Source organism: Alosa alosa, chromosome 6 (genome assembly GCF_017589495.1).
Source record: "Alosa alosa isolate M-15738 ecotype Scorff River chromosome 6, AALO_Geno_1.1, whole genome shotgun sequence".
NCBI classification, from domain to species: domain Eukaryota; kingdom Metazoa; phylum Chordata; class Actinopteri; order Clupeiformes; family Clupeidae; genus Alosa; species Alosa alosa.
In genome coordinates, this window is record NC_063194.1 from 33285811 (window position 1) to 33299692 (window position 13882).

The window sequence follows — 13882 nt, forward strand, 5'->3', positions numbered from 1 at the left end:
CTAGTAGCCTAATGAAACATACGGATTGATGTAGTATCTTTGTAACATTATTAAATTATTCTGTTATGTACGTTTGCAAAAGAGAACATTTTAATTTGATTCACAATAATGTTACATTTAATTTACATGTTGACAATGATTAGCCTAGTTTTGGTTGTTGTTGGCAGCGTTATTACATGTTAGTTATGCCTACAATGCAAAATTGCTTCCTCACGCGAAGCTCCTGTAGGTGCATAGGATTTCAAAAGACGGCAAAATGCCGCAGGTTTGTGAATAGGTCTGTGAGTAAGGAGTCCTCTTGACTTCTTTTAAGCTGTCAGAGGTGGAAAGGTGTGATTTTTTGGGGGCAGGGCCGGATTAACTGGGCACAATTGTCTGATGGCCCCCCTTCCCCCCAGCCAACGTGAATCGGGTGGTTAGTTAATAGGCCTATCGTGAAGATTTTTCCTGCCATCTAAGGCACGAGCGCATCTGTGAGGCCAAGCCTCACCAAGTAGCTCGTTTGTTTACAACTAACATTCCATTTAATTAAACTGCTTTATAGGCTATGCTGAAATAGTTTTCAACATTTTGAATATTAGAGTCGGGTGAATTGAAATGTTCTCAAAGTAGCCTTATGGCTGAAAGCTGCTTGGGATCTCCCCCGTCAAGCAATATAACCATACAAACGCGCTTTCTGCACTCATTGTTTCAAAAGGAGTAATTTTGGCTTTGTCAGAACTGAAGAGCTGTGGACGGCACAGCACGGTATGCCCAATGAAAATAAATTAACATAGCATAACACAACACAGACCCGCTTCTCTCGTCACTGACATGAACGAACACAGCAGCACCGGCTTCTCCACGGCAGTCACTGACAGTAACCTAGAATAAATGCATGGGAAAAACACTTCCCATGACAAAGACATCGTAAAACACTGAAAGTTAATATTTTGTCACTAGCAACATACATCTGTCCTTTGTCAAATGTATTATGTTCCAAGTAGCCTATGCGTAATTCTGCTTCATAAAGTTGAACAAATACATTTGCTTATTTCACAGAAAAATATAAATAGCCAGTTAGGGTCTACAGTGCAGAGTTGGTAAGTTATGGTAGGCCAACTTGCAGTGAACATACAAACAGGGGAAATTATTTCTCTTGCAGCTGAGTAGCCTCAGGTGCGACGTAGACATAAGGCCGAACATGCAAAGCCAATGAATCGTGCTCTCACGACAATCACGCCGTTAAACTTAAATAGGTTAACATCCTCTAAATTAAGCCTTCAAGCAAGGGAAAACGTTGATTTGAAGACATCTGTTTCGTTGGAAGGGCAAGGGGTAGCAACAGGGCAACACAGAGACAGGCCCGATGGCAGGGCTGTTATGAGAGTATTAAAATAAGGGATATTCTACGGGAAAACATTAAAATGGCAAGACAGCGGGGGAAAGTTAAAATACGTGAGAAACACGGAAAAATACATGCATTGTTTCGGTCCCCGTGCACAGGAATTATTTGTCATATTATTAATCACATATGATTATTTGTGAAATTGTGCAAACAGGCGCAACACATTTGAAAAGGAAGGACTGGTAGCATGCAAGCTCACGGGAAAGATGGATTTAAGAACGTTATCACAGTGTGTGGCTGTGGCGCGGGCGGAAGACAGCGACAATTGGCAGGGGAGGGTCATGTATTTTTTAACAATTCTGTCGGAGGGTCATTGAACAATTTCTAGCAGGCAAGAGAGGGTCATGCAACTTGCAACTGAAGCACTCAAAATTCCTCCAGTGGCCCCTTCAATAAATAACGAACAGTCCCTTGCTGCTGGGCTATATGTTTTGGTTCATGTCTGTTAACAACTCATTGCCGTCAAACGCATAGCCTATCTCGCGGTTGCATCCATTACAAACAAACATGCAATGTGAACGTCTGGGATTGGGGAGAGCACTAAATGCTCTACTGAATAAGCACGAAGTCAAACCTTTAACTGAAAAACACTCTTTAATAATCAAAAAAATAAATAAACCGCTAATGAAGTGAACTTGCACCATCAAAAATCGCCTGTAGGCTAACTCCGTGATAACAGGACGTAACAGGAAGGCATTTGGCTGAGCAACGGAGGTTAATATGCTCTATATTTTGTCCAAATTATGTCTGTCTATCATCGTTGCACTTTCGGAGAAAACCAGAATGTTTAATTTGTCCCTGCGTTTCTTCTAATGCTGCAAACGGGATTCACTCATGAGTTAACCAAATATTTCTTTATTAGGGCAGGGCAGGCATATTTCTGGCTATTAAATTATTTCTAAACCAGTCTGCTAAAGTCTGTAGTTAAGTCTGTGTAGGGTTTTCCAGGCTCCATTTCTTTTAAGAGACACCCTGCTCACTTGAGCCATCTACCGGTTGTTTGGGTTGTTGCAGCGTCTCACTGGAAAAATACAAATTAAAGTCGCGTGATACCGCGTGATCCCACGCGCGGACCGCGAGTGAAGCTGGCCAAGTCGAAGCACTGCCCACTGTAATCTGTAGAATTTCCATCAGAATCCAGCACCACTCCAAACACTTTCCAGACCTCTGATTTCCCCACTCCTGTAGTAGCGACGGTGAATTCACCTGCGGCAAGTTTACTCTTCACCAGCTCCATCTTCTTCTCCAGGCTAAAGGCTGCACACAACTCCATCTTCTTCTCCAGGCTAAAGGCTGCACACAACTCCATCTTCTTCTCCAGGCTAAAGGCACAACTCCATCCTCTTCTTCAGGCTAAAGGCGTGCACGCAGCTCCATCTTCTTCTCCAGGCTAAAGGCGTGCACACAACTCCATCTTCTTCTCCAGGCTAAAGGCTGCACACAACTCCATCTTCTTCTCCAGGCTAAAGGCGTGCGCGCAGCGGTGTCAGGTCTGCCCCTGACCCTCTCCATGATACACGTTGCACGCAGCAGCCAGACTTTCTTTATGGTGAACAGCAGCGATGATTAATAGACCTAAATGTTTTTTTTCACTGAGCGGAAAAGATTAAGCCCGAGGTCCGACCCGAGTCATTTGCTTATATTTTCGACCCGAACCTGAGGGTCCCGTCGGGTTTGTCGGGCCGACCCGACCCGTTGAGAACTCTATGTCCGGCAACGGTGTAGAGTAGCCTATTGTGCAGAGCCGACACAAGGGCATAGGCTTAAATTGTCTTGTGAGTATGTGTAGGCGCTGCGTGGATTATACGCAGAAACAGCAGATAGGAAGCAAACCCAAAAGAAGCTACAACACCAAAAAACACGCCCACCCGCGACTACAACTACTTTCAAGCAACATCACGAAAAAACAAGCCAAAAGTCGCTTATAATAAGTCGAGTTGGCAACACTGGTATTGAGATGGGCTACCCTAATGGATAACTCTAATAGATGTATAGAGAATGAGCTACCATCTGAACAACTCTGATAGATGTATAGAGATGGGCTACCATCTGGACAACTCTAATATGTATAGAGATGGGCTACCTTATGGACGACTTTTTGATATAGAGATGTTCGAGGCTCTTTGGCCTTGCCTTTCTCGCTTTATTTGTGTATAAAGGTATAAATCAAATGTTAAATGTAATGGCATGGTACTTGAAGAGTTAACGGAATGGTAAGTGCCGTTTATAAATGCAATAGATGGTAAAATGTTGCTTAGATGTTACAGATTTGTGTACACTTGCGCACTCACACTGACACTTACAGAGACACACATACACACTCATCCTTTCTTGTATTGGTGGCTTAATGAATGATATTTTTAGATAATTATCAGTCTGGGGATGTGTGCGTCACTAGGAGGTGGGATCTTGTGGGTGTTTAAATTCCTGCTGATATGACAGATGCTGTCTGGCAGTGCGGACTGTGTGTCCATATGTTTGTGTGTGTGTGTGTGTGTGTGTGCATGTGCGTGCGTGCGTGTGTGTGTGCATGCATGTGTGTGTGTGTGTGTGTGTGTGTGTGTGTGTGCGTGCATGTGTGTTTGTGTGTGTGTGTGTGTGTGCGTGCGCCTGTGTGTGTGTGTGTGTGTGAAACTCCACAGGTAGTACTCCTCATGTCATGTTTTTATTCCATGATGTCAATCAGATGCAGGAATACGCATCATCTGTCCTGTTCTTTTCCATACTAGACTAGTATTGCTGTCCATAGCCCAGAGATTAGCATGAGATTAGCATGTGTGACCAACTCCTAAAAGTGGTCGTTTTGTCAGAGGAAAAAAAGTTCTGGATGAGTATAAGTATAGTATAAGTATATATACTCTTTTGATCCCGTGAGGGAAATTTGGTCTCTGCATTTATCCCAATCCGTGAATTAGTGAAGCACACACAGCACACAAGTGTACACACAGTGAGGTGAAGCACACACTAATCCCGGCGCAGTGAGCTGCCTGCAACAACAGCGGCGCTCGGGGAGCAGTGAGGGGTTAGGTGCCTTGCTCAAGGGCACTTCAGCCGTGCCTACTGGTCGGGGTTCGAACCGGCAACCCTCCGGTTACAGGTCCGAAGTGCTAACCAATAGGCCACAGCTGCCCCCGAAAAAGGACCACGGGGCGGGAAATCGAACCCGGGTCGCCGGTGTACGGTGCAGGTGCCCCAGCCAGCCGCACCACGGCTGGGGCCAAAATGATGTAATTTGTATGATGTAACTGTATTCCAGTCCTCTGTTCAGGGTTTTTGCTATGCTGATTAATATATAAGGATATCTGCTGTGTGTGCGCGTGCATGCGTGCGTACGTGCATGTTTTTGTGTGTGTGTGTGTGTGTGTGTGTGTGTTTATTTATTACTGAAGTTGGGGTTGTTTACTAAGTAAGTGTAGTATATAGTCTTTTAATCCCGTGAAGGAAATTTGGTCTCTGCATTTATCCCAATCCGTGAATTAGTGAAACACACACGGCACACAGCTGGTGGTGCTGGTATTGCCTCTCCTTACCATGGAGGTAACATTAAAATGGATTCAGTTTTGTGTTTGTCTTGTTTATCTCCTGATCTGTGGCCTACATCTGACTCACACACCCCAGTAATTGCATTAATATACATGCCAGTGACCTACATTGCAGGCCAAACTGATTATTAGTGGCTTTGTTGTTTGGGCATCAGCACAAAGCTTCTCAATGCTCACAGGATTCCTGTGGAGATGTCAACAACAAAACCTGAGGTGACTCACCATCACAATTAGTTTAACCTAAGTAATTTTGCTGCAGGTCTGATGCAATCAAACCATCAAATCAAACACAAATTACACAGTTAAATGTGAATATTTCTGATTAGTTCAGGTAGCAAAGTAGCCACACACTTGCACCAGTGCGCTACAAAAAGCTAGAGACTGGATGGTGTGGCGTAAGTCAACAATAAATGGATAAATGTGTCAGCTGAAAGACTACATGTAAATATAAAAGTAGATATGTATTTGGTTGTTCTCACTGCATAGTGGCTAAATGGTGTGAGGTGACAGGCTAGTGCTTTATTGTGGTATTAAATGTTATGAGTTAAGTTTCCATGGTAGCCCCTAACTCGGTCACACGTGTATTCAAACTCCTCAACACTCTCCAACTTCACTTGAACATGCCTTAGACAATCAGACTCGAGGACGAGAACTATTGGTTTTCTAACATATACACTGCTCACAAAAACAACAACCGCAGGAGTTTATGTGTGTGTGTGTACAGTGTGTGTGTTTGTGTGTGTATTGTGCACGTGTATTTGTGTTTGTGTGCGTGCGGGTGTGCATCTGTGTGTGTGTGTGTGTGTTTGTGTTTGTGAGTGTTTGTGTGTGTGTATGCCATGCACATGTGTGTTTGTGTGTGTGTTTGTGATGCATTTAAGTTTGGCCAAGCACTCTCAAACTGAGTGAAGACTGCTCCTACCATATACTTTATCTGTGTTTGTGATGCCCCAAACACAAACAAGTATGAGAGGTTTGCTGTACAGTATGTGATTAACCTTTTAAGCAAAACCACCCACCTGCACGAGCCCCTGAGCTGAAGATTTTACTTACAAAGAGAATTGATGCCGCATGTGTCTCGGCAACAGTCGCTGTTTTTCAAATGCTCTGTTTATATTTATTCATGGAAAATGCCAGAAGAATCATGTTTATGATTTCAGATGACTCTGACTACTGCTTTATCCTATTACACTGTAGATGAATCAGGTCATCTGTAAAGATGAGTCGGTTATGACGGGTGCATTAGATATTGCGATGATAACATTTATTTGTTTTGCGCATTTTGTAGATGCAAACTTTTATACTCTGCTGTATTTGGAGCAGGAGGAGGGTGCTATATTAGGCTGTCTGTCTCTGCCTAGTCTGCTGTAGATTATCTGAAAGGCAGATCTGAGTGTGCATGTGTGTGTGTTTGTGAAAGTGAGTGTGTGTGTGTGTGTATCTGGAAGGCAGATCTGAGTGTGCATGTGTGTGTGTGTCTGTGAAAGTGTGTGTGTGTGTATCTGAAAGGCAGATCTGAGTGTGTGTGTGTTTGTGAAAGTGAATGTGTGTGTGTGTGTATCTGAAAGGCAGATCTGAGTGTGTGTGTGTGTGTGTTTGTGAAAGTGAGTGTGTGTGTGTGTGTGTGTATCTGAAAGGCAGATCTGAGTGTGCATGTGTGTGTGTTTTGTGACTTATTGAGATGAAGTCATGAATGGATTCAAGATGGAAGCGGGTCAGGGTTTTTGAGGTGAAGCGGCCATGTTATCACAGACAGAGAAGGAGCGGCCATGTTATCACACACAGAGAAGGAGCAGCCATGTTATCACAGACAGAGAAGGAGCGGCCATGTTATCACAGACAGAGAAGGTTAGTCGTTTTTGAGGTGAAGCGGCCATGTTATCACAGACAGAGAAGGAGCGGCTATGTTATCACAGACAGAAAAGGTTAGTTGTTTTTGAGGTGAAGCGGCCATGTTATCACAGACAGAGAAGGTTAGTCGTTTTTGAGGTGAAGCGGCCATGTTATCACAGACAGAGAAGGTTAGTCATTTTTGAGGTGAAGCGGCCATGTTATCACAGACAGAAAGTCGCTTTTGAGGTGAAGGCCATGTTATCACAGACAGAGAAGGTTAGTCATTTTTGAGGTGAAGCGGCCATGTTATCACAGACAGAGAAGGTTAGTCGTTTTTGAGGTGAAGCGGCTATGTTATCACACACAGAGAAGGTTAGTCGTTTTTGAGGTGAAGTGGCCATGTTATCACAGACAGAGAAGGTTAGTCGTTTTTGAGGTGAAGCGGCCATGTTATCACAGACAGAGAAGGTTAGTCGTTTTTGAGGTGAAGCGGCCATGTTATCACAGACAGAGAAGGTTAGTCATTTTTGAGGTGAAGCGGCCATGTTATAACAGACAGAGAAGGTTAGTCGTTTTTTGTTATCACAGACAGAAGGAGCGGCCATGTTATCACAGACAGAGAAGGTTGGTCATTTTGAGGTGAAGCCGCCATGTTATCACAGACAGAGAAGGTTAGTCGCTTTTGAGGTGACCGGTATGTTATCACAGACAGAGAAGGTTAGTCGTTTTTGAGGTGAAGCGGCCATGTTATCACAGACAGAGAAGGTTAGTCAGTTTTTGAGGTGAAGCGGCCATGTTATCACAGACAGAGAAGGTTAGTCGTTTTTTGAGGTGAAAGAAGCGGCCATGTTATCACAGACAGAGAAGGTTAGTCATTTTTGAGGTGAAGCGGCCATGTTATAACAGACAGAGAAGGTTAGTCGTTTTTTGTGCGTGTGCTAGGAAGGTGACTGACTGTGAGCACACAGTCTCAACAACATTGCTGAGTGTAAAGAAAGTTTTCTTCTGTAGTTTTCCCCTAATACTATAGTGTGCTAACTGTCTAGAAGCCCATCTGATAAAAGCCAATCTGACAATGTTGTGCGGTGAAAGTTTGTAGTTTTATTATTGTTAAGAAACTTAACAATAACTAAGGGTGTGTTCGAAACGGGAGACAGCTGCCTACTGCCTCCCTCCCTACATAGAGAGCTGTCTCACTAGACATGACTTTGGATTAAATGCATATTAAAAATGAGCTTAGCACTCTAGAATCTTTGGTTAACACTACGGTATGACGTTAGCAAAGGCCTGACATTAAACTAAATTAGCTTACGTAAGCTAGCAGGCTAACGGTATAAATTACTTTTACGGCCGGCAGATATATCAGACCAGACGCTATTAATGGTTACAACAATGGCATAATCAGATAGTAAATTGTTTATTTCTCATCTCTAATCTACAAATCTAAGCAAAATAAGGTCACACAAATGACATTTTAAACAGATTCAGCAGCCATTACCGATGTCATCCGCCATGTTTGTTTACCGTTCACAGCTGTTTCAGACGTTGCCGCAAGGGATTATGGGTAGGAGGGAGCATGAAGTGTGCATCGATGTTGCCTCCAAAAATGACCGTTATTTGGGAATTCTAAGATATCTTAAAAGGCAGCAGAATTTGTTTTTTCGGTTTCGAACCGCACTTGCTGCCTTGCTCCCCAGTTAGATATTTTAAAAGGCAGCAACTTTACCCGTTTCGAACACACCCTAAGTGTGTATGTTTATGCGTGCGTGTGTGTGTTTTGCAGGTGGCTCGATGGGAGCACAGGACTCGAGGGCTCACTCGGATGTTTGGGAGTCCCCATGTGGCCTGCTACAGCCTAGCCACATCTATTCTGCTTCTCAATGTCTACCGAAGTCACAGGTACACACACACACACACAGACACACCCACACACACACACACACACAGTCCCCATGTGGCCTGCTACAGCCTAGCCACATCTATTCTGCTTCTCAACGTCTACCGAAGTCACAGGTACACACACACACACACACACACACAGTCCCCATGTGGCCTGCTACAGCCTAGCCACAGCTATTCTGCTTTTCAATGTCTACCGCAGTCACAGATACACACACACACACACACACACACACACACGCACACACACACAGGTACACACACAGACATTTCACAATTAACATTACTTCCTCAGGCGACAGGCAACACTTCAAAAATGCAAACGCATACCTGAAGCCATCATCCAGACATTGATCCCAATGGTACATGGAAGAAAGCATGACAGCAACAGATTCATGTTCTCAGCATCTGTCAAGTAAAGTTACCAGCCAACTTAGCCAGCGCTCAACAAATGACCACGGCAAACAGCCAACTTAGCCAGCGCTCAAAAAATGACCACGGCAAGCAGCAGCAAACTTACCTAGCGCTCAACAAATGACCACGGCTAACAGCCAACTTAGCCAGCGCTCAACAAATGACCACGGCAAACAGCCAACTTAGCCAGCGCTCAACAAATGACCACGGCAAACAGCCAACTTAGCCAGCGCTCAACAAATGACCACGGCAAGCAGCAGCCAACTTAGCTAGCGCTCAGCAAATGACCACGGCAAGAGGGGCTTTCGTGAAACTGTATGTGCGCCCCTTTTCAGTGGTGAAAAATAACAGATTTAAGTGTTTGGTCAGAGTACTAGAACCCAGATACAGTATGTAGTGCCAAGTTGAGCGCATTTGAACGCGTTGCCGAACTGAACCGTTGATCAAAAATCGAGGTATGAACCGAACCGTAAATCTAATATATTGTTACAGCTCTAGTGTATAGGTGTGTGTGAGTGTGAGTGTCGTGACTTTTATTGAAATATATCCTTTAGTTTATATATCTTTTATGTAGTATCTTTATTCTGTGTAATATCATTGTTTTGTGAAACTGAAGTCTGTAGTATGTTCAGTGTGGGAAAGGAAGACTGGTTTAAGTGAAAGAGCAGGCCTGGCAGAAAATGGCATAGATAAGGTTTGGTGCCAGGAAATGTCAGCAAAACCTAAAGAATGGCACAACCTAAAGAATGTATGAATAACAGGATGAGAGGGCAAAGGTGAAGTACCATATATTACTTGGTCAGTTATCTGTAAACATAGCGTGTCTTGTCTGGGATGACTTGAAGGGGTATAAAGGCTGGACAACAGCCAGAGGATGTTAGCTCACTTTGCTCACTGCTCACTTTGCTTACTTTGCTTTCACTTACTTGCTTGCTTCACTAATGCTCCGGAGTGCATTAAAGCCATCATCTGCAGTATACATCCACGGTGTGCGGACTTCTTTTGAGTTTGTATTATTTAATGTGGATTTGACACCACATGAGTGTGAGTGTGAGCGTGTGTGTGTGTATGTGCAGAGGTGGAAAGTAACAAAATACATTTACTCACGTTACTGTATTGAGTAGTTTTTCTGTGTATTTTGTATTTTTTAAGTAGTTTAGAAAATTGGTATTTTAATTGTTGTGGTATTTAATTTTACTTGATTACATTTTGAGTGAAGTATTGTACTTCGCTACATCAAAAATCCCATCTGTTACTCGAGTAAAAAAAAAGTTAAGAATAAGGAAAACAGAAAGGGAGAGAGAAAAAAATTGCACCCTAAACCACTAGCCTAGTGATAATGATCAGCATGTAGCCTACAACAGGACATGAATCAAGCTGGCGCCATGCAGTCTTTCTGAAAGTGATGGAGATGGAGCTGGATCATGAGATGCCTCAGATTACATGTGCCTATGAAAGTGTATTTTCCGCTATTTCAATAGGTTGTCTCAGTTCGTTTTACCACTAATGATTGCGGAGATATTCAAGCAAACACCATGGGATTTCGTGTTTTGACGTTTGTGCTCACCTTTCTTTGGAAAGAAGTTTATTAGCAGTTGTTTCCCCTGATTTTGATGTCTCTCTTTTTCCTGTTTCGGATTTTGTTTTTGGTAACCTGACTTGGCTTTCTTGGAGAAAGAAATTGCACTAGCAGCACAACAATTAGCGGTCCACTACCACTATGCTCAACTAAATAAACAAAAGATAGACTAGCCTATCGTGCAGGCGGACTAAACCATTTAGCTCTTTAGCAAAGGAGAGTGAGAGTGACCTTAGACAGTTTTCACTATGTTTTGTATACAACATCCAGTCAGTCAAACTTTACATTTCGCCTGACATTCATTTTGACATTTAATTTGGACATTTAGTTTGGAAATATTCAGGTAAAATAAATATATGGTGGAAATAAGTATTGAACGCTTACATTTGTTTCAGTAATTAGCCTAAACTTCCAGTGAGTCTATTCAAAATTTTGACCACACATTATATTAACACACATATAAAAATATCCAAACATAAGAGTTATGTGTAATAAAGTGGAATGACACAGGAAAAAAGTATTGAACGTGCCTACTTAAATTTCTTCAATACTTTGTGGAAAAGCCTTTGTTTGTAATGACAGCTTCAAGACATTTCCTGTATGACAAAACTTATTAGTCGCAGTATCAGGTGTGATTTTGGCCCATTGTTCTAAACAGATTCCAGGGGTCCCTCTTGTGAATCCTGATCTTCCTGTCACTTCCAGAACTGTTTAATTGATTTGGCTGCCTTCAAGTCTTTCTGGAGCTTTCTCAGAGTGGTCCTTGGCCCTTGGAATTGACTATCCTTCTGACTCCCTGGTCAGAAATATTGCGAGGAGATCCTGTGCATGGTCGGTTGATGATGCAGTGATGTTCCTTCCACTTGCAGATAATGGCTCCCATGCTGCTTACTGGAAGATTCTGACGTTTTGAAATGCATCAGTAACCAGTGTCATTGATATGTTGTGCAACAATAAGGTTGCAAAGGTCTTGGGAGAGCTTTTTGCTTTTATCCATCATGAAATGTTTCTTCTGTGACACCTTGGTAATGAAAAACCTTTTTATAGTCCATCAATATGTAGGCTACTAACCAAGCTTATATTAATTTGCACAGATAGAAAGGATAACTACTCTCTAACTACTTACAGATTCCAGCTTGTTCCTTCCCTTTCTTTTGCCTTAGTGCTTTTTCTTAGCGTGTTCAATACTTTTTCCCTGTGTTATTCCACTTCATTACACATGACTCTACTTATGGAGTTGTTTAGATTTTTTATGTGTGGATTACCTGAGTTATAACTAATGCCTGGTGAAAATGTTGTGCCCCCCGTATTCCACTTTTCAAGGGCCCTCTCCTCCATTGGGGCCCTATACTTCCCACTTTCCCCCCTAGTTTGACGCCCTTTAATCTGCTGAACCTTGTGCTCGTTTCTAAATATAAAAAAAACCTCTCTGCAACTCAACATTGGCCTGCCTGCCTCAGCTGCCTATGAGGGGCTTTTCAGTTGTGCTGGATTACTGTTCACTGCAAAGCGACCAAGGATGAGTGCAACTAACTTTGAAAATCAACTACTGCTCAAACTTAAAGGAGAACTCCCATAGATCTCCATTTCTCAACGTCACTGAGTACTGTCGGTATGAACAAAACAAAAACATTCAGTTTTACCTAGCTCGAGTTGCTGCAGCTACAGTGCTACACACTCGCATGAACATGGCTGCCTTAGCTGCTGGCTGCAGCAACTCGAGCTAGGACCAAAGTCCTTTTAGGCAAGTACCTCCACTCGGCGGCCATATTGCAACGCTTTTTGGGCACTTATCGGGCATCTATGTTGGCTGAAATGCGTGTGCGTAAGGCTTCACAACACTAATCTTGCTCCAGCGGACAACAGATGATTGGCACAATGTCTTCATAGCACACCACATGATTGGCTCAATGTATTCACAACACACCACATGATTGGCTCAATGTATTCACATGTTGACGTTTTGCCGCGGAAGGGTTGTGATATGTGTAGACAACTGCCATATTGCCGTTACAAACTAACCCCATGCATTACTATGGATGATTTTTTGAGTGCTGTATATCCTCATTAGAAAGTCTCTGGTAAAACTGGTTGTTCAGTGGGGTATACTGCAAAGCACGTTAGACATATCTAGGCTATGTAGACATATTGAGGCTTCACAAAGCCTTGACTCAGGAGTATACGTTAAGTGATACTACGATAGCAGTTATGTAATATATTTGTCAAACTAGGCTTTCAGCTCAGATCTGTGCGCGTTCTCGGTGTTGGGATGACGTTGGCCAATCGTGAAATGTGGAGACGCACAAGACCGCCTCTATTTAAAAACGATTACTTCCACATTCATGAGTGATAGCTTAATCTACACTGCGGTCATTTTTTGTGTCTAACCTATAACATCAAATAAATCAATTGTCATCAGTTGTTGTGTGGTATGCACGTCCATAGTGGGATATTTGTACGCACAGCATTATTAAAGCGCATTCGAGATCCAAAATGTTAGTAGAGGCGGAGCTCCACCTGTAAGATATATGACAGAATCCTACACGTGAGATAACTTCGTTTTTTAGACAATTGATTGGTCAGTGGGCGGTAGATTACACGATTTGAGCTATAACTTAGCACATAACCTCCTCCCGACCAGGTTTGGTTGACAGCATAAGATACCATGGTGATATAGCGACACTAAAACAGATCCACTTTCGTGTCACAGCATAGCCTGGCTTTGAGCGCAACATACCTCGCTAACCCACTAATCGAGATTCGTAGTATACCCCACTGGTAGCCCCCCCCCCAAAAAAGTAACTAAAGTAACTTTTACTTAAATTACATTTTAAATTAACTACTTTTTACTTTTACTTGAGTACATTTTCAGATCAGTATTTTAACTTGTACTTGAGTAATATTTCATCAAAGTATTCGTACTTTTTCCTCCTCTGTGTATGTGTGTGTGTGTGTGTGTGCTTGTGGAGTTGTTGCCGTGACAACCTAGCCTAGAAATCTAGACGCACCCTAGCGGCAGCAAATTACATTTGCTTCCAAATTACATTTGCTTCCTAGCAACTCTCCGTTGGCTTGTAAGCTTGAAAAATTAAACTTCTATCAGGCCAATCAAATCGTGTATAGAGTCGTTAGGCGGGCTTAACAAAATGATTGATGGCAGAGTTGCAACGGTTTGGCTTGAATTCCCTGCTACTTGAAAACAAAGAAGATGGATGTTGCTGTTGGCCA

The 13882-nt window shown here is 42.8% G+C and overlaps 1 protein-coding gene across 1 annotated transcript in view; it reads left to right on the forward strand.

Annotated features, from left to right (window-relative positions):
* pemt (phosphatidylethanolamine N-methyltransferase) overlaps positions 1–13882 on the forward strand; it is a 106999-nt gene that overhangs the window by 37761 nt on the left and 55356 nt on the right. Inside the window, exon 3 of the mRNA XM_048246849.1 lies at positions 8546–8661. Coding sequence (XP_048102806.1) covers positions 8546–8661 — 116 coding nt within the window. The remainder of the gene's footprint in view (positions 1–8545; positions 8662–13882) is intronic.